The 25,411-nt window shown below is 33.6% G+C and overlaps 3 protein-coding genes across 4 annotated transcripts; all 3 read right to left on the reverse strand.

The window, feature by feature from the left end:
- Positions 1-159: 159 nt before the first annotated feature.
- On the reverse strand, positions 160-5,640 carry LOC129880001 (protein CHUP1, chloroplastic). 2 transcript variants are annotated; one of them, XM_055953798.1, is made up of 9 exons: positions 5,233-5,640; positions 4,974-5,062; positions 3,987-4,739; positions 2,092-3,462; positions 1,873-2,004; positions 1,507-1,688; positions 1,015-1,126; positions 622-765; positions 160-530 (listed from the first exon to the last, which is right to left on the reverse strand). In XM_055953798.1, the coding sequence occupies exons 1-9, from the start codon at positions 5,342-5,344 to the stop codon at positions 432-434; spliced, it is 2,994 nt and encodes a 997-aa protein (XP_055809773.1). In that variant the 5' UTR covers positions 5,345-5,640; the 3' UTR covers positions 160-431. The 2 variants fall into 2 exon arrangements, with proteins under 2 accessions (XP_055809773.1, XP_055809772.1); XM_055953797.1 differs by having other exon boundaries at positions 4,971-5,062.
- Positions 5,641-10,437: 4,797 nt separating this feature from the next.
- Positions 10,438-16,686, reverse strand: LOC129880003 (uncharacterized). The gene is made up of 11 exons (XM_055953800.1): positions 16,260-16,686; positions 15,775-15,861; positions 15,490-15,663; positions 14,258-14,373; positions 13,350-13,438; positions 13,146-13,249; positions 12,954-13,056; positions 12,762-12,837; positions 12,552-12,666; positions 11,734-12,265; positions 10,438-10,825 (listed from the first exon to the last, which is right to left on the reverse strand). Exons 1-11 carry the CDS (start codon positions 16,504-16,506, stop codon positions 10,735-10,737), a joined length of 1,734 nt encoding a protein of 577 aa, XP_055809775.1. The 5' UTR covers positions 16,507-16,686; the 3' UTR covers positions 10,438-10,734.
- Positions 16,687-17,824: 1,138 nt separating this feature from the next.
- Positions 17,825-21,431, reverse strand: LOC129880004 (probable transmembrane ascorbate ferrireductase 4). The gene is made up of 4 exons (XM_055953801.1): positions 21,106-21,431; positions 20,962-21,013; positions 20,272-20,468; positions 17,825-18,241 (listed from the first exon to the last, which is right to left on the reverse strand). The coding sequence occupies exons 1-4, from the start codon at positions 21,262-21,264 to the stop codon at positions 17,921-17,923; spliced, it is 729 nt and encodes a 242-aa protein (XP_055809776.1). The 5' UTR covers positions 21,265-21,431; the 3' UTR covers positions 17,825-17,920.
- Between the last annotated feature and the right edge of the window lie 3,980 nt (positions 21,432-25,411).

A 25,411-nucleotide genomic window follows, 5' to 3' on the forward strand; every position in this document is an offset into this window, starting at 1 on the left:
CTTCATATTCAATAGCTATATCAACTAGCAAACTTGCAGGACTAGCATGAATAAGGTATCCAAGTGTTTCACTCAGTTTTGCCAGGATAATATACTCAAATTTCACAGTCCCTCTGAAGGAGAACGGGTTTTTGCTTTTGTTTCTGAAGACAAAAGACATAACATCTTCTTGGCCTTACTGCATTTTATTTCCTTATCATGAATTGATGAATATGGAGTTCCAAAATTCACTCATTGTCTAGTGAAGTTCTCTTAAGTTTTTTCCCCTACAATGTTTATTCCTGCAACTTCTTTTTAACTAATCTGTGTTATCTGATATTCTCCTTGAGTTGAACCTTTTGAATTGTACAAATGTCCAAGATAGATTATGTTTGCTATACTTGGAGAAAATGATGAAATATACAATGACAAAAACCAAAATACAAAGTCTCTCATGGTTCTTGTGTATTCTCTCCTTCTGTTTGTGACTGAACACGACTCCTTAGTTCTTCAAACGCCTTCATGCTTTCAGCATCAAATCCTCCAGCAAACTGAGATGGAAAAAAAAGAAGGATTTTCAAAGTCAAGCTTGTGAATTCTTCAATATAACAAGTGAACAAAATGCAGGTGTGGTGTATATACCTGATGAACTCTGAAAGCAAAACGAACCCCTTGTAGAATCAAAAATTCTCTATTTGGTTCCTTCTCGGGTCCATCCATGGCATCAAGCTCTGATGCTACGCGTTTCATGTACTTCCTCGCCAATTGTACTGATGAAAGCTTTATCTGCAGAAGAGAAAAACATAATGGATCATTTCTCTGCACACTTTTTTCTTCTTCTTCTGGATATCATGAAGTGAAATTGTATTGTATGTTAGTTACAAAGGTTTTCGATATTTGTGAAAATATGTTAAAGTGGAAACTTCACATTCTAAGGTTTTCTTTCAGCATGGTTCTTAGTGGAAAAGTATGCGTTTTTATGTTAAAAAGCCTCGAGTAAGGACGCTACAGTGATGTTTCTACATGAGAACAAACCTTGCCAACAACACCTGAATCTTGCAACCAATCAGTAGGAATGCCAAATTCTCTGTATCGTGATGCAGCCATATCGCGAGTACGCAATAGTGCATATACACTCTGTTCCACCCTGGCATCCAGAATAAAAAACTGAGCTAGCTATAGAAGAATGAAATGAAGAAAAAAAAACTACACATGAAAGGATACCAATTCCAAATAAGTGGAAGTTTAAATATGGTCTGGATTTGTTTGTTTAAGTCTCAACCATTTTCACATCCTGCCAGTGGCGGAGCGAGGATTTTCACTAAGCGGGTACAACGAAGAAGCCATAGGTGGTTCTACATCTACTATATATACATCAAATAATTTTGACTATGTATAAACACTGTAATTTTCTAGCAAGGGGGTTCAGATAAACCCCTCGTCCCTATCTGGCTCCGCCTCTGCATCCTACCAAACCTAAATTCTCTCGTTTAAAGACAAGAAGCATAGATATCATTAGAGACTTACTTTTCAAGCAACCTGTACATCTTTTTCAAAGCAGCATCACATTGGAGATTTGGGTCATCTACAAAGGTGGTTACTTGCTTTTCTAGTTTCATTAGATCTTGATATTCAAAGGCAGCCTCTCTCAACGCATCCGCTTTACCCTCAGGCCAGTCAAAGTGCTTGAGGACAGCTCGTTCGTCAACCTTGAAAATAATCAACGAGATACACTGTTAACAAATGCTGCAGGTATATAATGCAGAAAGTACATGGTTCGTGTAGAGGGAGATTAATTAACCAACAATTTTCATATCCACAATATAAAAGTATGATTATTAAGTCCTATTTAAGGAATAGGGAATTTGAACATATAATGTCAAGAGGAAATACCAAGAAGGAGAGTTCTTCATCTAGCCAGTTCACGAATGCCACTAGATCCTCAATATTGGTAAAAGAAGCAGCACGAACTTCAGTTGCCAATGACTCGACAAATTCACCTTGACTTTCCACATCAGCTTTCACCTGGTTTTGCACAATCCTCCTTTGAGTCAGAATAGGGTAATAGGTACATGCATTCATTCAAAGAAGAAAAAGAGAAATTCTACATACAGCTAAGAGGAATGTGGATCTGTTTTCTATCTCCCCGATCATGTTGCTTCTTGCATCTGATGTGCTTGAAGTAGCGGTTATCAAAGCTGATGATGTATCCTTCTTGGACTCGCGTTTCATCAATGATTGGTAGAATTCAACTAATTCAGGAGCACGATGGACCTTATCACCTCCAGCTCCTCCTTTCATTAGAGATCCAGGAGGAGGTGGTGGCCTAGGAGGTCCACCGCCAGGTGGCGGTGGCGGTGGTGGAGCACCAGGCGGAGGAGGTGGTGGAGGTGGACCTCCAGGTGCTCCTCCTGTAACATTATTACCAGCTGGAGCCGTACCACCTCCTGATCGTTTAGGAGGTGGACGAGGAGTCCTAGTAGGTCTTTTCTCAATATTAACAAATTTCATTTTGCTCACCGCTTGAGAGTCGGTTTTGCTATCACCAGACTGCTCTGCTGAGTCACCAGTGGAAGAGACCACCGGCAAAACTGGTACTGACCCCGCAAGGGATACCGGCTTCTCTTTCAGTTGAGCAAGTTTTGGAGGCAAGGACCTCTCAAACCTTGCTGCTCTTGCCTGCTCGGCTTTAACTTTAATTGTCTTCTCTCGTTCTACTGCCAGCTTATGCCTATCTTTGAATGCCGGATACTTCTCATCTAGAACTCCTTCCACTGATTTTGACATTAGAGAGAATGATGATGCAACTGAATTCAGTGCCTCAGACGAAGATTCTTGTGTCCTAATCGGTGGAAGCTTTGGTGTGTCGGGGGAATCATATTCATCAGCTGTTCCAAAACTAGTGATGGCTACACCTTCACCCGCGTTCCTAAGCATTAGAGATTCCAGCGGGCCCCTTGGTCTAACGCTCATACTCATCCTACCAGGAGATGCTCCCCCAAGAGATCTTGCTGGTGAAGACATAATGCTAGAATCGTCTCTAACACCTCTGCTGCCCCATTTCTTCAACTTCTGGATTAAGTTGGGCTTCTTACTGAAACTACTAAATCTGCTAGTGGAACTGTCAATAGAAGCATTATCAAAGTCTTCACTACCGGGAGAAGATGGCTGAGAAAAATTGCTTTCGAGATCTGTATCTCCTTGGCCTCGTTCTGATCCTGCGTATTCTAACATCAACTGTTTGGCCTTTTGCTGAGATCTTGGGCTCAGATTTTTACTGAGATCACGAGCGGATACTTTTCCTTGAGGTGTTTGGTAGTTCCGAAGTTCAAATCTTAAGCATGCATTGACCCAACGAAGATACACTAGCTCTTCAACTTCACTGAATCTGTTCATTTGAAGTCCTTCTACTTGTTTTAGAAGATCTTCATTTGTATGCTTCAAATTAGTTGCTTCTTCCCTCACCTGGGCAACCATTTCATTCTGCAGAAGCATGCCAAAAACAAGTCAGGAATCGTCAAAAACATCACACAATTATTCTCACTAGAAGCTGAAAATCTCCAATTATTCAGTGGTGAGAGCAAAACACAATTGTCAAAATTAGGGGTGGAGCTACAAATCCGTCTACAGGTTCATCAGAACCTAATCTTTGGTTCAAGACATTGTATTTGTGCTTCACAATTTACTTAATATGTATAAATAATTTAACTAGAAGCAGTAAGCTAATCTTTTCTAGAGATCAGAACTCATAAATTCAAAATCTTAGCTCCCATCTCTTGTCAAAATAGAAGAAATTAAAGAGCATGAGAAACAGCAACAGCATAATAATGACAATTATGACAATTACAAGAAATCAGAATATGACTATAGTTCCAAAGTAGTTTTACAAACTTGAGAATAGAAAGTAAATGCATAAAGATAGAAGAGTTGTAAGCTATAAACACGCAGAGATTGTCCTAAACTTGATCAGTGACATGAAAATACTGGTATCAGGAAATAAAATTTACCTCCGTCATATTAGACAAGTTTGCTATTTTAGATTCAGCAGCATCCAATTTAATAACCAACTCTCTCTTTTCGTGCTGAAGTTCTTTGTTCTTCCTCTTAAGCTCCATAACCTCCACTTCCAACTCCTTCACAAGTTTAAGCTTCTTGTCAACCTCGGAATCTCTCTTGAAAGCTTCCTCTTCCTTTTCTTGAAGTCCAGTAACATGCTGTTTTAGCAACAACAACTGAGCTTTTGTTTGGTTAGCTTCGAGTTGCATCTGCCTTTGCAGCTCCTTAATCTTGCCTCTAGCAGCTTCTAGATCTTTCCTAGCAGTAGTTCCATGAAAAACCTCCTCTTGAAGCTTTTGTTTCTCGGCCTGTAACGTATTTATCGTGATGTTGAGCATGTCAATCTCAACAGACTTAATCTTGAGCTGCTTTTGTAACTCGAGAACATCCGATTCTTGCTCCTTCAAACCATAATACTCAAGCAACTCCCCTTCAAGCTTCACCTCCCTTTCCTCGAGTTCCTTAACAAGGTTTCGCAATCTTTCAAGCTCATTCGAGATGTTGGCCATCTCAGTTTGGTAAATCTTCTCTCTCTCTTCTCTTCCTGTATCATACTTGTCACTTGGTAATGGAAATTCAATCTCCCCAGATAAAAGATCTTCGAATTCAGGGAAAAGATCATCATCAAGATCAATCTGGTTACCCTGTGCTGAATTTATAATTCCATTGATTAATTTAACTTCTTCTTTCTCTTCTTCCTCATCCTACAAGTCGCCAAACGAAAAACAAAAAAACAAATTTCCAAACACAATCAGACATCTCTATAACAACATTGAACTATATCAGTTATATTTTCTGTTGAACCAATCTTTCATGTCATGTATTATATATTCTCTATAACAACATTTCACTATAAAATCCAAAACATATCGAAACAAACAAAGATATCAACACTAATAAGCAACAAAAGAGTACACAAATTTCTCTATACTTACGACCACTTCTTTGAGGCCATCCGTCGAATACAAGAGCTGCTCCTTTTCATACCCTTCGCCTCCTCGTTGTTCAAGCAATGGTTCACCATTTTCTATTCACCAAGTTCATAAAACAACAACATAAACACAAATTAGGCACAAAAACAAACTCTAAATTATCCATTTAGATGAAAATTTCCATTAAAAATTGAATCTTTACAGCAACTGTCTATCAATGTCTAAAACCACATAGTACTTATTTGCAACTGATCAAGAAAATCACCTGAATTCTTGTCTAAAGGGTCAGATGATGGCTTTGAGGGTTTTACATTTATCTGCTTAACTGCATAAGCAGCTATAGAAGCAGCAACCAAGAACCCTACCCTAACTATCATGTAGGTATTATCAATGGAAAAAATTGAAGCTTTAACTCATTTAATAACATAAAATAATCCCCACCCATTTTTTATGAAACTCCATAGCTCAAGAATCAATCCATGGCCTCATCAAAAATGGAAAAAAGGAGAACCCCACAATTGGAAATAGTCTAATGGTGCAGTTCTTGAAGGGTAATAGGTATTATCATCTTATCAAGAAAGAAAAAAAAGACTGGTTTTTTATACACAACTGTCAAAAATACACACATAGAGGTACAGGGAACCACCAGTTTCTTGAGTGGCCAATGTTTGGCCAAAGAAGATTGACATTTTTTTGGATATATAGGGGGTGGGGGTCTAAAACTTGTTGATATGAAGAGGAATATTTAAGAAGAAAGGGACTTGAGTCCAGTAAAAAAATGAACTTTAGAACAGGTGACACCCAAGATTTCTGCATTCTCACTCAATGTTTATATATATTCAGTCAGGAAATTTAGTTACGAGATATAGGTATAAGTATTCCGTCATTCTTAACTAGAATTAAAAAGGCTCTTTCTTTACCTTCATCTTGGAAGAGCTTCCTTTCCAACTTAGACTCAGCTAAAGGTAAAGGGATGAATTAGCTGGCGAAGAAGGTTTTTGGATGCTAGATATAATATTATTTTTGTTAGAAAGCGATTTACATTCTCGTGATATTTTCTTAAATATAAAGTCTTTTTTATTAAAAAATGCTATTTTCGCTTAAAATATCTTAGCGCGAAAATGCATTTAGACTGACTCTCATACGATGTCTGATATATGGAATGATCGGTGGTTTAAATGTTCGTTACAAATTCAAATAAGTTAAATCTCTTAATTAAAAAAAACAGAGGGGTAAATTTATTATCCACCCTGCCACCTTGAGTCACTGAACAAATGAGGATTTCTGGAAAAAAAAAAGCTTTAAAAAATTTAATTAAAAGCTTTTTAGGTAAAGAATTGGAGTAAAAAATTGTCTTTTAATGCATGTATGTTGTCCAATTATTCTCTGTCATTGTGCAACTAATAAGGTGGACTTTTTGTCTATTTATGGGTGCTCCAATTATGCATCTGGAACTCAGATTACAGACCACATGTGTCATTTTTTAACTATCTTCTTTTTTTTCTTCTTTTTTTTTCGATATTTAATTTTAAGCTTAACTAATTTAAATTGTGCCAAAAATAGAAATAGCATGGGAAACTAATATTATTACTCGAATGTACCAACTAGACCTTTGATTAGGTCAAGTATATGTACATGATTAGTGTATCTTGCGTGATTTGTCGAATAATTAGTTCATTGTAGTTAACATACTAAGATTTTTCATTCTTTTTTTTTAATACTAGAGATTATTCTCAGAATTAAAAGATATTAATTTGCATCTATAAATCAAGATCAAGAAAATGTTTTGATATTAAAGGTGGTCCAAATGTTAGGTTGTTAGCCTAACAATACAGACAAAAAGAGCTAAATTGACATTTAATTTCTACCTTAACTTGTATGGATTTTTATGTATGGACTATATAATTAGTCTATACATAAAGTAGATTAGTGGTAACTTAACACAATTTGACAAATAGTAACATAAATCCCTTTTTGGAGAAATTCAATCAGCCAGCTTTATTATCAGCAGAATATATATCAAGATGGATACTCAAAGGAGGTTTAGAGATCTCAACTGTCATATTTGATATATGCACTGGTGGAGACAGAATTTTTATCGAGCTAATAGTATCCACAAATAAGCGAATTGGGTCGGATCAAATATAAATGGGTCGGGTCAAATATAAGTCATTAGATATAAATGAAATTAATATTAGCCTTTCAAATCCAATCCTATTCCTTAATCAAATATAAATGAAACGTTTGACTTAAAATGGATATGAGAAAATGTATTTCTTTTAATTTTAATTATGAAACTTAAAAAAAGTTATAAGTTTTACTTAATTTATAAAAATAGAAAAGAAATTTATTGTTCAATATTGTAGTATCTAGTAAAATTAGCTGTAAAATAAGATTATTGTTACCTAGATTCGAACCCGTGGAGCCGTCACATCGTGAATCCCTTTACCCCAAGCCCTTAGCTTATGTTGAGGGGGTTCATCACTAAGTACATATATGTATAAATCCAATATTAATACTATATATACCGTATAATTTTTCGACGAATGGGGTTCGAATGAACCTCTGGATGGTAATGTAGCTCCGCCCCTGGGTGTATGTACCGGAAAATCACTAATTTTTTACGATAACTTTTGATGAAATTTGTTTGAATCTAATGACTCAATGACTTTTTCAGTTCAATCCATCAAGAACCTTTTAACGAGAAACCAAATTTCAACCAGAAGATCGTTAATTTGCAATTCTGATAAATATTACTTTTCTAAGAATAATTTTTGTGTTATATACGCATTTGATAAATACAAAAGTTGTGATAAGTTGGTTATATACCCTCACTTTAATCATGCATATGACCTTTCAGCATATAAATATATAATTAAGCGCAAATTTGATCAATAACTATATTTTTTTTTTATCTCTAATATTTTTCTTTGCAATTCCCAACATACCCTCCACGAAATATATTTTTTTAATTTCTTCCCTGTGTTTTTTTTTATCTCGTTTGTCGTTTTCCAAGTAAGGATATTTTTAAGTTCCTATTATTGTGATATATGACCCAACGCATTTAACCTTCAGCTAATTAGAATTATGGGTTTTTAATCCCTTTATATAGGAAATATGCACCCAAAAAAAAAAATTAGCTATGAAGTTGTCGCAAATTTATCACCAAATAGCTTGTAGCTACAAATTAAAATTTGCTTATAATGTGTGACTGATAAATAGAATTAGCGATGGATTATGTTGTTGCACTATAAAATTTGTTTGTCGCTAATTCTTGTTCTTTTAGTATAAACTAGTTGTATCGTTGCACGTGTATATAGAATGATGTAGTAACAAAATCTGGAAGAGGTGTTGTTGGACTGACCGATTGAGAAAGAAACAGCTGATTACATTGTAACTAATTAAGGGGGTATTTTTTTAGTTGGAGTATTTTAGTAATTTAACCTTTTAATTTTGAAGTTTATGTTTTTTTTTTTTAAAATAGTATACAAGATAGATAGATAGATAGATAGATAGATGTCCTATTTGGACTAGTTTTACAAATATATAAGTTTAACGTAGTAAACCTAAGTAACACCAAATTAGGATTCTATTTGCCTGCTCAAGACTTATAAAAGGGAAACTTTTGTATTTTATGAATCGCAATCTTAGAATTTCAGAATTGATAAAGTTAAAATTAGAAGAACTACCTATAAGAAAGGTGGTTTAAGGAGTGCCTAGTGAGTTTATTTGTGGAATGCACCTCCACATCGTGCATTTTTTCAGGTGAACTATTTGTAATAACTCGAAATGAAATTAAAACTCATCCCGAAACAAAATTTTATGGTGTTACAAAATTTATCATTTCCAAGGTTAATGTGGATAACGAGACTTATGAAGATATTGATGATTCTTGGTGTCAGTGCCTCTATCGCCGTTGAACAATATGAATGCAAGGCAAATCATATATATTTTACTGATGATTGTTCTACTGCGTACCATTTTACTGAAACAGGAGGTGGAAAGGACATGGGCATATACGACTTGTTTGATGATAACATTGAAACTCACTATAATTGCCGGAGATAATAAAGGCATGTATTTTCAAGAACGATCTTCATTTTCAAATCTTTTCACTGAATGCACCTATATATCTTTAATGATCAAAGATATTGCTTGAAAGTATATGAAAAAAGAGACTTGTCCAGTTACGATTTGGCTAACTCTTTCAAATTTCGAAACTCGTTTTTACAGTACTATACCTATATGAGTTTTTTTTCGTTAGTATATTTAAAATTATTTTTGAGATGAAAAGTTATTTCTTTCTTTTTAATGAAAAAGGTTTACTTTTTCTATAAATTGTACTCCATCCGTTTTAATCTTTTGTCTGATTTTGATTTGACACGAAATTTAAAAAAATAAAAGATGATTTTTGATCTGATGGTCTTGAAGTAAATTGGATATATATAGAAAAATATCTTTTAATCTTGTGGTTTTAAACATATCATGTGGAAAGTTAAATTTAAATATTGACAAAAACGAAAGAAACATTATTTAATGTTTCGAAACAAACTAAAAAAAAAAGTAAGACAAATAAATTAAAAGACATAGTATAACTTTTTTAAAAAAAAAACTTAAAATAATTCTATTATATATCTATACTATATTAAAAGCATGACGGTATTTAGAAATATTGTTTGAACTTTTTGCCATTCATTAATAGACTCCCCGATGGTCGATATTTTGCAATTTCCTTGAGCAAGCAGTTTCCACTTTTCAAGCTTTAAGAATGACTCTCAGTGGATTTTCAGGTATCACCAAACTATTCAAGTTTCTGTTTGATGAATTCATTATGTTCTTTTAAGAATCTTTTTTTTGTGTGTGTGTGTTTTGATTGATTATAGTCTTTCAAGATTTTGGGTGTGTTTGAATTCATTTTGATATGTTGGTGATTTATTGCTGATACAGGTTAAATTGATGGTGAAATTATATTGTTGTGGCATTTGGATACTGGAAATTGCTGGTTGTGGGAAAAGTTTATTTGATAGATTAAGTGAATGAAATTGTAGATTCTTGAACATTGGGCAGCAGTATGAAATAGTTAAGTTGCTGTTGGAACTTACATGGATAATGCAGTTTAAATACTTTTAACAAATTCAATTGTAGTAGTTTGAGCAGAATTGAAATATATCATCTTTAATACAAATGGTTTGATCTTTTGAATGTTTTAACATTTTGCAAAACAACAATTATGTACGTCTCAATCCCAAATAAGTTTAGATCAACGCTATATGAATCCCAATGACCACATTTCTTGAAAGTTATAATAGGATGAACAAGATTGCTCCATCCTCAAACAAGGATCTCGAATCCAAGCGCTAAATATGAAAAAAATCATGCCAGGATACGTTGCATATCCAAATAAGTCGAGACTCCCATATGGATAACAAACAACGAATAGAAAACAAAACAAAAAAAAAAAGATTGGATGTAAAGCTATTAGGTCCCTGCAATCAGATTGGAACTCAAGAGATTCACTTTCTTAATAAAGCAATTCATTCTCCAAAATACAACAAAAAAGTTACTCTTCAATTGCTTTCTGGTAATGACAGAGATCAACAACTCCCATCCATAAAAATTACTAATTGAAACAGAGAGTAGAGATCAACAACTCTTATATAGTTTACAAATGATACCAAGAAAATATTTAAGAAGAAAATTGATCATGACAATGACAAAATGTACATCAAAGCATCTGGATTATTTAACTTATAGGAAAACTCTTTTCCTATTGCTCCTCCCATTTCCATCTTCGTTCAACCTCCTCGAGAACTTTAGTGCGAGCTTGACTTCTTCTCGCTTCATCCTCGACCCATGATCTGTTTCAACAAAACATGCATTGTCAACAAACTAAACATTATCCGGAGTCAAAAATTTTACAGCTTCAGGATGCTTAAGTTCCTTCTGCTAATAAGGGTAAATTGAACAGAAAATGCAACCATCAGATCAATAGAATATTGGAATTAGTTCCCATCACCAAACATATCCTGGAATGAACAATTTCAAGCTTCACAAAAGAGTTGTAACTGAGAAATCAATGGAAGTTCTATGTGAAGACATGGAAACTAGTGTAAACTACATATGCATCAGTCCTCACCAGAATATATAACGGTTTGCATCTTAGTTACATTCTTGCCATTATCCTCATCTCAAGATTACTCCTACATAAGTATTAAAAGTATACATACCCAAGATTAGCATATTCGTGGTTCAGAATATAGCACTCTATCTTAAGTCCACAATCCTCCATAGAACGTTTAGTAATATTTTTTTTGGAATTAGCAATTTGACCTAATTCTGTGAAGTGCCCTTCTGTTCTGTAATTAATCTTGCATCCAAGGGATAACTTTGTCTAGCAAAGGGAACATTAAGATTCCCTATCATTAGATGCATATATATCATTATTTCCCATTTTTTGCTTCTTTTTTGCAGTGCCACCATTTCCCTCCCAGGCAACCTCACCAAAAGAAAAAGTATGTTTATGCCAATTACAGACTACAAGTGTTAAATGAGTTATCAACCTCTCTGGTAATACCATCATTAATTTAAATATCACGTTTGTTTGATTGTTATAGAGATTAGTCAAACTTCCTAAAGCTATTTAACATTCACTGAACTTCTACATGTTGAAACTCCATAAAGCTATTAAACAAATTAAACAGTTACCATTTCGGAAAAAGACAATGTAAACAAAAGCTACAATTAAGTGATTAACACATATTTGTACCTCAGTTTTCGCAAAGCTTCAATCTCAGCTTCCAACATAGATTTTTTGTCAAGCAAAACTTCATGCTTAACCTGCAAATCATGAATCGTACCACTTAAATCACACTGCTCATCCACATGCTTAAACTTCTCACGTGCAAGCCTTTCGGACATCTCATTGACCTCTTCCTTCAGACTAGAAAGTAGCTGCTTCTGACAGTCTAGAGCTGCCTTCTGCCTCAGAAGCTCAGCTCGAGCAACCTCTTGTACAAGTTTTTCCTGTTCTAAATCTCTAACAGAAGCAAGATAAGCACTCTCTACCTCCAAACCACGATTTCTTTCTGCTTCCATTTTACTCTCCCAAATCCTCTGTATTTCTCCTCTATCAAGTAGGTCAGACTTTATTTCTTCCATTGCCATTAGTCTCGATAAATTTTCTGCTTCAAGTTTTGCCAGTTCACTATGTATATAATCTTCCATTCTCCCACTTGTCAGTGACACAGCTGCCTGAGCCTTCGTGGATGGTTTATCAGGCTGGAATCGTTTCGCCTGTCCTGTAAATGATCATACATAGGTAATCAACATACTTCCCAATCCATAGCTTCAGTGTACTTAACTATCTTGCATGCACTAAATTCCTCCTATATCTTTTTATTTTTCTCACCCGTCGCCCAAATGATTTTGAGTGAATTAAGTTGTTTAGTAAGATGTTTGTACATGTCAAAGAATGCACGAGCGACAAGCAAGTATTTTTTGTATGGTAGTGCTGACATTTTTGCTGTGTGGATCTTATAAATCTAATTCTTTGTGCATTAATGCAAAACAGAGAAAGAAAGAGACCAAAAACTCTCCGAAGAATGCTCTGTTCACCAGCCCGTAAATCCACAAAAAGTTCCACCAAAGCTTCAGAATTGATGTCCCTTACATCCAGAAAGCCTATGTTCTTCCTTGATATCTGAACTGTACACAGAGTCAGATATTCAGGCAGATAAAGGGCATCAAAATCTCATTAAAGTTGGAACAAGTGCTGGAGCGCGGTTTTCCCCCTACCTCTTTATCTATGCCTGGCATGACTTCATACTCTATTTTGGCTTTCCAACTAATTAGATCTTGGCGAGACAAAAATCTGAAACAGCAAACAGACATTAACTTAAGTAGAAAGGTAACAAAGGGAGAAATGAGATGAAGTGGCAAAAACAACAAAAGGGAAAGGAAAGGAGGGAGAGATAAACATCATAGTACCTATCAGGGGAAAAACAGACGCCCTGATCTTCTGAAACATTTGGAGTGGAAGAAAACTCCTTATCTGACAGCTTGCTAGGAATAATACCAGCCTCAGCTAGGGCTGGATAACATTTTTTAAGCAAGAACTGAAAATATTAGCTCCTTCAACGATGACATATATTATCTTGGGTAACAACATGTCAAGCTTACATTGAATGGTCGCAAAATCAGGGTCTTCAACACTCACATCATCAAAGGCAGCAATTGCAGAACCAGAAAGCACAACTGATGGTACTATCTGATGGTTTCTACTCCTAGAAGTCAAAAAAGAAAATGGTTAGAGAAACTAGTCAGTGGTACTAACATTTTCGTCTTCTTCCAACAAAAGAACTGGCGAAACAAATGTTGAAGTACCTTTCCAGTTGTGTGTTTGCTTTAACTAACCATCTTGCATATTCCCTCCTTGAACATAGTTCATCTGCTTTAACATCATCTTCAATGATCTGTATACTTTAGATTATAATGGTGAAACTATGCTTGGAACCGAATCTAAACGATTGAGTGAAGTCAGAGAGAGAGCGGCACAGATAGTGCGACAAGCGTAACATCACAATAGTTGACAATAAAACTACAATATGGCAGTCTAATTTCCAATTATACCTCACAGCATAATGCCAAAGCCATGCTTAGAACCAAACCTAAATAATTGAGTGAAGGGTGAAAGACAGAGGGGCAAATGCCATTATCAAGCAAAATCACAATAAACAATAAAGACTACAAAATGTAACAGGCTAGTTTTCACAGGAATAAACACATTATCCGTAGTCATATACTAAAAGGAGAGATAAGGAAGGAATCACAGTCCAGCTTGAATGTGCAACCTACTAGCTTAATTACATTTCGTTTTTCTAACAGCAGTATCTAGGCAACGTCACTTCTCTGGGCTGCCTTCCCGAGGATGTTACTATACTTCCCAAAAGCCTCCCATCTCACACTCATCACAAGGAAACATGAAATACTCATGATTCCACACACACAGCAAAAGGTTCCCTCTGAAGATGGACATTAAAGTTTTGACCAATAATAACTTTAAAACATCAGAGCCATCTGACAACTATGCTACAACCACATATCTTGGAAAATATGCTGCTTTTGGTTTGACTTACTAGTGCAATACAAAGTTCTATAGCTATTGTGCTGTTCAAACTAAGTCGAGCACTATAACTAAGTCCATAATATGACATAGCTCTGAATAGAAAAGTGTCCAAGTACAGCAGGAAAGTGTATTTCTCTCAAATGGAATAAAGGTCAGGCAACTATACCTTGAGTTTCTTCAACATAAAAAGAGCTTCTTCTTGAGTAGAATCTACAGCAAAGGGAATTGTAATACGTCCAAGTACTCCTCTAGTTACTCCTTTAGTTGAAACATGGCTTGTCTCTTCAAAATGACAATGAACCAGAAGTTTTGGCCAGAGAGGAATAAAATTAAAATCAGAGCTAATGAACAGAATTGCTATCATTCTAAGTAATTCACTGAAAGAGAAAATGGTACAAACTATTACTGCAAGTAAATTTTTTTTAAAAAAAAATACTATTAGCACCAAATCAAGCTCAAAATAAAATGCGATAACATGGGTGAATGCTAACAAGAGTTGAATAAGGATTTTCTATTCAATTGTCTTCACATATCATTTCTATTTCAACTTTCAGATGAGAATAAAATGAAATTTGTAAACTTAAACTTGCATGTTAGAACGATCCATACAAGTTTCTTTTACTGACATGAAGAAAAGAACAGAAGAAATCTGAATATTGTTGGTGTACACTTTCCAGGAGAATTAGGAGTTATTACTGACTTGTCTATCTGATCTCAAATTGTTTCAGGGGTTCTTTTATTTTATCAGTTTCCTGGAAAATGCACCAAGCCAAACAAAGTAGGAGCATAAGGAAAAAAAGAAGAAGAAGAGGAATGGAATAAGAGAACAAGCTTCTGAACAGGAAATTACAAGTTTGACCCAAAAAAGGAAAAGGCTAATCAGCTTCTTTTCTTTTCTTTTTTTTGGATGATGGTGTTGTTGCACCTCGACTATTTCATCGAGTACCAGTATGATAACCAGGTAATTCTGCCAACCAATGCTAGAGCAGATGGGACTCTAGTGATTTTGCCTTCCTCTCAGATTTGAACCTGATAGCTCCTGGCTCTCCGTCCACTTCATTGACCCACCCTTGGTGCTAAACAACTTAAATTAGTGCATTGGTTTACAATCATACATTAAAGGATGGAAAGGGAGCAGGCAAACCAACTATTTTCTAAAGAAGGAAGAGATTCCATAAACATTAAACAAATTACTCCCAACCGAAAAGAATTCAAAGAGGTACCACTACATGATTCAGATATTTTATGCAAATATTAGCCTTTCTCAAGAGACTAGACCAAAGGAAGAAAGAAAGAAGACAACTCCCTTTACAAGCATTTTATCTAGACTATTGTATGCACAACTTATTCAAACAATCGAACAACATAACAAGGTTTAGTTAAGCTCTAAAACCTTACCCAAGACAACATTTTTATCATCGAAATCAGAAACTCCCTCCACTGTTTCAGAAATCTGAGCACTTTCCATTGACAAATCAGCAGTTTCACCATCTTCTCCCTTACTAGCAGCCTCATTAGGTACTAAATTATCATGTGACTCATGGAATGGCCCAGTAAATTGAAATTTGAATCCTATAAGAAGCACAAAGTACAATAATTGAATTACATTTCTACACAACACAGTAGCACTATAAACTACCCAATTAACAAAAGCAATCCAAAAAATTTCCCAAAAAATCTCACCTTTCTGGTATAGTGAAAAGTAGGAAGCAACACCAAGTCCAGCAGCAAGAGACACTGACATACCAATAACCAAAAATTTCGACAAACCTGCAAAACCCATCTTTTAATTCCCCCATCTCAAAAAAAATCTCAAGATTAAATTTTTATTCGTACCAACAACAACAACAACCACAACCCAGTGAAATCCCACAAAGTGGGTCTGGGGAGAGTAGAGTTACTCAAACCTTACACCTACCTCATTGAGTAGACAGATTATTTCCAAAAAACCCTCAGCTCAGGTGAAGCAAAACATAGCAACTAATAGGAAAGTAGTGCAAAGCATACAGGCAAGGAACAGTAATAATCAACAAAATAGTGCAATCACCTAAACATAACAAACAACAGATGCTAACAGATAACAAAAGCAAAAAACCTACATCCTCAAAAAGTCAATCAATCAGCTAAAACTTAAATCTCAAATTAGTTGGGATGGGCTATATAAATACCTTTTTTCTTCTTCTTGAAAACTGTAGGTTCAACCAAGTCCCAACCATTGTACTCATCAAAGGCATTTGGATCAGAAATACCCCATGAAACTTCTGCAACTTTTTCTGAAACTGAAGCAGAGAGGGAAAACTTAGGAATTCTAGTCCTAAGGAGAAATGGGTATGAGGGAAAAAACAAATCTTGACCGTAGATGAAAGGGGATTTAGGTGGAAAGGTAAGAGAAGATGGGATTATAGAAGAACACATTTCTTGGTGTTCTTATAGGGTTTTAGGGTTGTATATGTAATGAGTTTTAGGGGTTTAGATTCAAAGGGTTAATGCAAACAAGAAAATTTTGTAGCTGAAGTTCATCTTCATCCTTCAGCATAAATGGAACGCAACTGTTGATGCTCTTATTATCAACAGTGTGCTTCCATTAAATTTGGGGTTTTTTGTTTTTGTTTTGGTACAACTTTAAAAAATGGGTTTTATGCAAATTTGGATTAATGATTTTTTTAAATTTCATTAATTTTATGAGGTTACATCAAATTATATTAATTTATTATTATTAACATATAAATTAAGACAAGAATATGTATAATTAATTATGATTTAAACATAATTAGTAAAATTATTATCATCTTACGTCGCGGTTTGAGCTGTTAAAACAACCTTAAAATTGCATACAATATCTCCTTTCTTAAACCTCACACGTAGTGTAAGCATAATACATCGAATTACCTTTTATAATCTAATAATAAGATAAAATTTCAAGACATGTGTGGTGTAAACATAAAGTGCTAGGTAAGTTTTACCATTCTGAAATTAATATCTTCCATTAGTACATGTGATGGTACGACGGATAGCTCTATGCATTAAAAAATTAAATAGTTTTAAAAAAGATTAAGATATAGGAGTAATATTTTCGCTTTGAATGAAATTTGAACTTAAAATCTCATAATTGAATTGGTAATTTTAATATCAGATGATTAAGCGGAAAAAAAAATCTCTTTCAAAAATTTGACCTTTGAAAATAAAATTTGTTGACATGGTTTAATTGTCTATTCAATACAAATTTAAATTAATTGGCCAATATTTTACATGTTGTCTTTCACTTTTTACTTATTTCTTTTCCCTTTACTTTATAAATCTATTTCTGTCTTGGTTTAAATTTTTTATTTTTTTTTAAATACAGACTATTTTCTTCTCTCTTTTTTTTGGTTTGTTTGTTTGTCTTTTATTAGTCACGTTTTAAGGTATGAGAATTACACTTTAAAAAAAATGATGTCAAAAGTACTCTTAAACTATGCGAAATGAAATAATTTTGTTTTCCGATAAAAAGGTATCTTGTTCCTACCTTTATTGTTGTCAAAGTGGCTCAATTTTGCCCTTATGAGCCAACTACGGCCGCTAAAGGACAAACTTAGACCATTCGCAAAGTTCAAAGGCAGATTCGAACCTTCTTATTTAACAAATTTCTTAAAATCAAATTTACAAAGCACAACAAGCCTTGGAAAAAGTGAGCCAATAACACTGAAGAAGAACCAACAAGGTGATACTTGCCTACCAAATTGCCAGAAATAATGGAAAAAAGGAACTTATTGAACCTTCATTTTATAAACAGCACCGATAAATAGTGTATTTACATGAGAATTATGGGTATAGCCCAGGTATGAAAAACTTAAGAATGTAGCTTATTACTAGAGTAAACACTCCTTGAATGTGGCGTTTGATACTTTGGCAACACAGCAGCAAATATCACCATGCCACTGAGGAGAGCTAAGCTGAGTCCCATACCATTTACGATCATGGACTCTGTGCAACGTTTCTGTACAGCTCCGTTTGTTTGTAAGAAGGTTAACTTCTCAAGAAGTCCTGTTTCTGCTGTTGCCACTGCCAAGCCATATGTGTAAAGACCAAGGAATACATGCCATGGAAGAATACGTATTCTTGTCATTCGCACCTCTCCTCTGTGCCAAAAGCTTAAGAAGCCCATCAACCACTGCAGTAAGCATGAAACACCATTACAAGCAATAAAACTTCTTTTACGGTTACAAAAGGTGCCATATAAATCAATCTAAATAAATAAGTTGATATGCAAACAGAAACATTGTGCTCGACTTTTCCACTAGTTCTTGAACATATCCAAAGTTTCTATGAAATTGATAGACAGTGGGGACTAGTTGGAGTGTTTAGTTGCTAGTTGAGACGTGACTAGATATGCATAATCAAAGTTGGAGTGTTTATTGTCAGCTGAGGCCAAGTTTGAGTGTCTGTTTTTCATTAATCTGTGTGGTACTTAAGTGCAAAGCCGCTCAACTTCTACATTACTTCATGGCAGACATTTTTACTTGTTGGAGTAAAAAATGTAGCTTGTCGGAGTTGGATTTTGGCTAGGTGAAGGTGCTACGTACGTGAACAGGAATAGTAGCAATTATAACCAATTGTTGTGTCAAGAATTTATGTGTGCGCCCTTATGAAAGATGACACTATTAAGCCCCTCTTACTCTCACAATGAAGGTATATATAGCCTACAATTTTCTTGTTCCTGTGCATAGTGTAATGTGTATGATTCTGTGATACAGATATGGGAACCATTCCAAATCCAGTAAGGTATGTGCTAAACTTGTTGTTGTCTTGGTTACTCAAAAAGATTCTCAGTACTCTTAACCTGAAGCATGTGCTCATGAGCTATGTTGCTCGATCCTCCAAAAATACTACCACACTCGTGTCGGATCCTTAAAAATTGCACAACTTTCGGAGGATTTGACCCACCTGGTGAAATTTTTGAAGGATCCGAGCATCATGGCTCATGAATGCTCTTAACCTGAAGCATGTGTAGTCCATTGAAATCCAAAGCCTCGGTCAAATATATTTACCGACACTACCAAGTTATAGAAGAGACACATATAACCATATCCCAAAAGCTGTAGTGCTCGGACTAACCAAAAATGTTGTTGCACTTGTGTGGTATCCTCCAAAGATGCACTATTTTTTGGAGGTTCCAACACACACCCAACGATTTCTTTTCTGCTTCATCTATGGGGAGGCTTATAGATCACTTCCTTTTTATGTATATCCTCTAGAGACCCTTCTTTTCATTGTCCTTTCCAACACACTAATATTTTCAAGACCCCAATTCATTTTGATGGTTTCAAGCTTGTTTTAAATTCACAAAAAGTCTGTGAAACCATATTTACCGGTATAAAGGAAGCAAAAAACTGCTAGACTAGAAAAATATCTACTGAAAAAACTAGAGAGACTGCAATAAGACTTGTCGTACAGCCTCATTGTCTTCTATCAGTCTATATAGTCTTGTTTACACTAATTTCTCAAGACCCCATTTGTAGGACCATTTCTATATCCCCTTAAATATCTCCTTGCTCAAATAAACATGTAGTACATCTATCAAATCTCTAGGCCACGTTGAAGCTTCTCTACGCACAAATCACAATTATTGCACTAATAAGTGATTTTACCCTAATTACAAAGATGCGACATGCCACCAAACAATTCCCTCCCTCCGTTTCAATATATTTGTTTTACTTTCCTTTTTAGTCCGCTTCAAAAAGAATGTCTCTTTTATTTTTTTGGTAACTATTTAATTCCAACTTTTCACATAACATGTTTTAAGACAATAAGATTAAAAATCATTTCAATACATTCTACATATTTTAGTTTAAAACTTCGAGATTCAAAAGTCTTAATTACTTTCATAAACTCCGTACCAAGTCAAAACCCGACAAAGAAATTTAAACGGAGGGATTACTAAAATAGGAAGTAAAAACAGAGTACATGATAAAATACTCTATCCTTCAAAAGGAATAAACAGTACTAAACTATTAATGGATAATAAATTTACATTCTCAAAAGATAAGGCAACTTTCAGAATCAGTTTCAATGGCATTCTTGGAACTTTATGCAGAATCAAATTCAATGTCATTCTTGAAACTTTTCAATGTCATTTTTACTTTAATTTAAAGAAAATTCTGACAAAAAGAGATGAGGGAACAAAATGTGCAGAAGAAATACCTGAGCCCCAAATAGGGTAACACAAATGATACCCATCCAAGAATGCAAACTATAGAAATTAGCCACAATCCCATCTCTGCTATGAAATTTTGTCCATATCCCAAAAATCCCACAAGCCAAAGCCAGTCCTTGCAGACACAAATGCACTGATTTCTTTAAATTTCTTGAACCTGGCAACCATCTATGCACTAAAATGGCTACAATACCCCAAAAAACAAAAAAAAACAAAATTAGATCTTTAACAAGCTATAGAAAGAAAGAAAAAAACCCACTTTCCAAAATCACTTCCAAGAAAACAAAAGGAATGGTTTTTTAACAAGAAAGAAAAACTCCATTTTCTAAAATCAGTGATCACTTCCAAGAAAACAAAAAGAATGGATCTTTAACAAGATATAGAAAGAAAGAAAAAACTCCACTTTCCAAAATCACTTCCAACACAAGAAAAAAGAATGGTTTTTTAACAAGATTATAGCAACAAAGAAAAACCCCACTAACCAAAATCAGTGATCACTTCAAAGAAAAGAAAAAATAATGGATTTTTAACAAGATAAAGAGAAAAAGAAACAACCCCACTTTCCCAAATCACTTCAAAGATAAGAAAAAAGAATGGATTTTTAACAAGATCAAGAAAGAAAAGAAAAAACCCCACTTTTCAAAATCACTTCAAGAAAAAGAAGAAGTTGAGCTTACCTTCTCCACTTATAAGAATGAACCCAATAACCATTAATAATGGATGAAGAACCTGCAAAACCAAAAACCAAAGAATTTAACTCAAAACCCGCAATTTTTTTAGCTCAAATGAAGTACATTGAAGGGTAAAGAATGTAACTTTACAGCATAAATAAGGTCTTCTTGAGGAGAAGAAGAATGAGGGTAAAAGCTAGTCTTGAAGTGAAGAGCCCAAGTAAGAACAAGAAGGGCAACAATGGAAGCTGAAAATCTTGCTAAGACAAGTAGTGAAAATGGTGAAAGTGACTGTGCAGCAGCAGCCATGGCTAGTGAGTAGTGGCTCAGTGGTGTTGTATTATTTGAACTGTGACAACCGACACCTACAAGTGATCATCAAAAGGACTATTTCTCTAAATTCTTTAATAGTATAGAATAGAATTGTTTGTACGTTAATCAGAGCAATGTGCTTCACTTAATTTAAGACTAGTTAATGGTCAAAAAGCAAACTTAATATTTATGCTATTTGATTTTAAGGGTGCACAAGTATAAAATTGAACAATTTGACACACATGCATTTTTCGTGGCAATTTGCATCCTATATGGCGGCTTATTATATTTTGTCACATAATACACATGTAACTACTTATTCAACTTTAAATAAGTTTAAGTATTTACTTTTGCACACCCGAAATTGGAGGGCATAAATGTCAGGTGAGGCTAAATTAAATGCCAGATTTGTATTATGCCTAATTAGAGAAAATTTCAAAAATAGCTAAGACTAGCAACATAATTAGATTCTTTAACTATAATTTGCTTAATTACAATCCGTAGCTACATGTTATAAGGAGGAGAGAGGCGAGCGAGATTGGGAGAGGGAGGAGAGAGGCGAAGAGAGAAGAGAGATACAATTAATTTATATATCTGATCGATAATTGTATCACGGATATAATTGATTTGTATCAAAAACTAGCTACTAGAAAGAGGAGAGAGGCGATGATATTGGGAGAGGGAGGAGAGAGGCGACGATATTGGGAGAGGGAGGAGAGAGGCGAACGATATTGTGTGTGTAAGAGAGAGGAGAGAGACAAGTGATTTATGAGAGAGAAGAGAGAGACGGGCGAGATTTGTGAGAGAGGGGGGAGAGGAGAGAAGAGAGAGATACAATTCTTTTGTATATTTGACCGAGAATTGATACAATTGACTTGTATCAATGAATACAATTGATTGTATTCGAATTGCACAGAGGAAGATGAGAAAGATATAGGAGGGCCGGAGGAGGGGGTGTGTAGAGAGAAGAGAGAGGGTATAAGTATAGCTATATTTATAAAGAAGTAGTTGTGAATGGTAATTATTTTAAACTATAATGGTGTATAATAAATACATGTTATATGTTTGCCTTACAGCGTAAGTTTTTTCTTTCAACTATTCATTATTCTCTTTAGGCATAATACATAAATATGCTTTTTCACTTTGCTTTAGCCGGCATTTATGTCATTCAATTTTGGGTGTGCATAGGTAGACAGTTAAACTTGTATAAATTGAACAAGTAAACACATGTGTCTTACATCATATAATACATGTAGAACGCCACATCGAACACAAAATTGCCATGTCGGACGCCACGTAAGAGGAACATATCTATTTGTTCAATTTTGTATAAGTTTAAGTGTTTACTTGTGTCTTTTATCCTCAATTGATAACAGACACAAATAGGTCAACTCAACGTCGACTTGCGTCTTAATATAGAAAAAGTGATAGTTAAAGTATGAAATTTGCGAAAAATGATAATTTAGCTTGGTGATGAGTTTTTCCACCGACTAGGCATGGGTGATTGGACAATAATCCTCTCATAAGCTAGCTTTTAGGTTCAAGATTTATTTCTTTATAATGTGTCAAAATTAGACCCATCCGGGATGAGAGATTTCATCCCCTTATATACTTGGACAATCCCCACCCTTGAATTACGTTTTGCTTGTGAGTTAAGCCCAATTTTTTTTTATAATAGATAAATAGAATAATAGATAGATAATATATAGATTTTAAAAAAAGAAATATTTAATTTTTCTTTTATCATTAATTCAAATTTTATATGTCTGAACTTTGATATTACTTCTTTCGTCTCATTTTATTAATTCAGATTTTATATGTCTGAACTTTGATTTTACTTCTTTCGTTTCATTTTATGTCAAAATTGTTGAACCTCTTCAAATGAATTAAAACTGACAAATTAAACATCACAAATAACATGAAGTAATAAGAAAAAATTACTCGATTTTTATGACATGGAGTACAAATTAATCTACCACGTTTGTCCTAAAAATTAGCATCAAATTTAAAATGAGTAAATATTTTTTTAGTTTTAATTAAAATTTTCAATTAAAATAATTAAATTATTTTTAATAAAAACATTTTATCCTCTAAAGTAAAACTATAATTTCAACTATCACGTCCCAACGCAAAAGGAAGTGGCTTTAATTCAATCATATCTTGTATGTGGTCCACCTACTTTTATATGAGATACTTTTTGATGATTGTTTCTTTATATGTTGTTAAAAATGTTAGATATTTTTAAGAAAGCCAAATTCTATATTAATTAAATATATAAAATAAAGTAAAAAAGGGGCCAAATTTAATCCTACAATATGAACTTTTGCTGAGTAATTTAATTTGCATTAATGAAGATATTAACTTCTTGCAAATTAATGTCACTTCTTATCTACGTTTTCTGTACCAAGAAACCAAATTGAGTTTTTATAATAATGTTGACTTAAAGATGATAGACTTTGCTGAAATCAAAAAATACCTTAGGGAGTTTACGTGAAAATTAACTACTTCCACAGTTTCATATTGTAATTTATTCTTTAAAAATATTTTTGGAACTTTACAAAACTGTATACATGTTTTCTCTCTTATACTTTCTCTAATGTTTCTTTTTCTTTTTCCTGGATTTGATATACTTGAGCAGATGATATTTCGAAACAGTTTCTCTAATTTTACGAGGTAATGATAAGATCTGCATACACTCTATCCTCTTCAGATCTCACTCTGTGGGATTTCACATTTTCACTAGTATATTGTTATTGTTATAAAATTGTATACATTTTCAAAAAGAATTAATTATAAAGATAAAATAAAAAAAAATTATAATTAATTCTATCTTGATTTTGTAAATTAATAAGTAATTTGGCATAACTAATTTTAATAACGTGGACAACTAATATGAGACAGAAGGTATTATTTTGTATGTGTAATTAAAGTGAGAAGATGAATAGTATATTCAGGGTAGGAGTTATAACTTTGTCATTAGATTTTGAAAAATTTAGTAACTTTAATTTAAATTTTATATTTATATTTGATATATATAAATAATTTATCAAAAACTTAATAAATTATGTTTTTTTATATTTTAAAATTCATAAACTCTGGAATGAAAGTCTAAGTTGTTGATGCCCCCAATTCTGCAGCATATGGCGTATTGATATTTTTTTCTTTACGAAGAGGAAATAAATACTTTATATAAATCCAAAATATTGTTAGGTCTCATTCTTTTAAACATATCATTGTTATTTCGTATATCATTAAAAATAAATGAAAACGTTAAAATTAAACAATTTTATCCGTAAAAATATAAAAGTGTGCCAATCCTTTTCAGAATGGATTAAAATGTTAATAGTAAATAAAACCTAGTATAATTCTCTTAATTTTCTAAGTAACTCTTCCAAATCATAATTTTTAAATTTCCTTGTTGCAATTTGATGTCAACAATGTTAATGGATTTTTCAGGTAAAAATCAAAGCTAAGTACAAGGACAGGATATGAAGACAAATTGGACCTCAGTTTCTTATGTTTTAGAGACAGCTATATAGTCATAAGCTAATAATTCACTTTACTTATAGTACTTCAATGAAGTTGACGAGATGATTTATCGGAATCAGTCTTTTTGCTTTTAAAAAATAATAATAAGAATTTTTTTTTCAAATATCACATATAAAATTATGTTGGATATGACATTGTTGTAATACTCTTTTCGTTCCTCTATACTTGTTCAATTTGCTTTCTACATTTTCTTTAAAAAAATGTCAAATTAAATATTTAATTTACTAAATTATCCTAATTAATGATCCTCTTAAAATTCTAAGTTTGATTATTAGATTACTTTTTGGCATTAATTAATTAAACTTGTAGTTGTTTACCAAGCAAAAATGTGAATACCTAGTTACATCTTATACTATATTATTATAAACAAAATGACAAAACAAATACACCAAACCATTTTAGAAATAATTAATTAATCACAAAGACAAAGGAAGAATCCAAAGAACAACATTGTCAATCATCACCTAGTCATTATTTTGATTCCCTTTTAATTACTATAAATACCATAACCCCCTTTAATTCCAATTCAAGAATTCATAGCCAAAATATCAAGAAAAAAACATCCAATTACAAGAAGAAGAAAAAAAATTAAGAA

This window comes from Solanum dulcamara, chromosome 2 (genome assembly GCF_947179165.1).
Source record: "Solanum dulcamara chromosome 2, daSolDulc1.2, whole genome shotgun sequence".
NCBI lineage: Eukaryota > Viridiplantae > Streptophyta > Magnoliopsida > Solanales > Solanaceae > Solanum > Solanum dulcamara.

Bases quoted from the DNA above. Each gene is read 5' to 3' on its own strand.
- LOC129880001 (XM_055953797.1), bottom strand. From the start codon at position 5,344: ATGATAGTTAGGGTAGGGTTCTTGGTTGCTGCTTCTATAGCTGCTTAT. The intron at 1,127-1,506 runs GTAAGTCTCTAA...TCTGGATGCCAG, and splicing joins ATGTACAGGTTGCTTGAAAA to GGTGGAACAGAGTGTATATG. The intron at 766-1,014 runs GTTTGTTCTCAT...TCTCTTCTGCAG, and splicing joins ATTCAGGTGTTGTTGGCAAG to ATAAAGCTTTCATCAGTACA.
- LOC129880003 (XM_055953800.1), bottom strand. From the start codon at position 16,506: ATGTGTTCTTCTATAATCCCATCTTCTCTTACCTTTCCACCTAAATCC. The intron at 14,374-15,489 runs GTAAGGTTTTAG...GTCATTTTGAAG, and splicing joins TGATAAAAATGTTGTCTTGG to AGACAAGCCATGTTTCAACT. The intron at 13,439-14,257 runs GTATAGTTGCCT...TAAAGTATACAG, and splicing joins TTATGTTGAAGAAACTCAAG to ATCATTGAAGATGATGTTAA.
- LOC129880004 (XM_055953801.1), bottom strand. From the start codon at position 21,264: ATGGCTGCTGCTGCACAGTCACTTTCACCATTTTCACTACTTGTCTTA. The intron at 20,469-20,961 runs GTAAGCTCAACT...GGGGTATTGTAG, and splicing joins CATTCTTATAAGTGGAGAAG to CCATTTTAGTGCATAGATGG. The intron at 18,242-20,271 runs GTATTTCTTCTG...TGCTTACTGCAG, and splicing joins TTACCCTATTTGGGGCTCAG to TGGTTGATGGGCTTCTTAAG.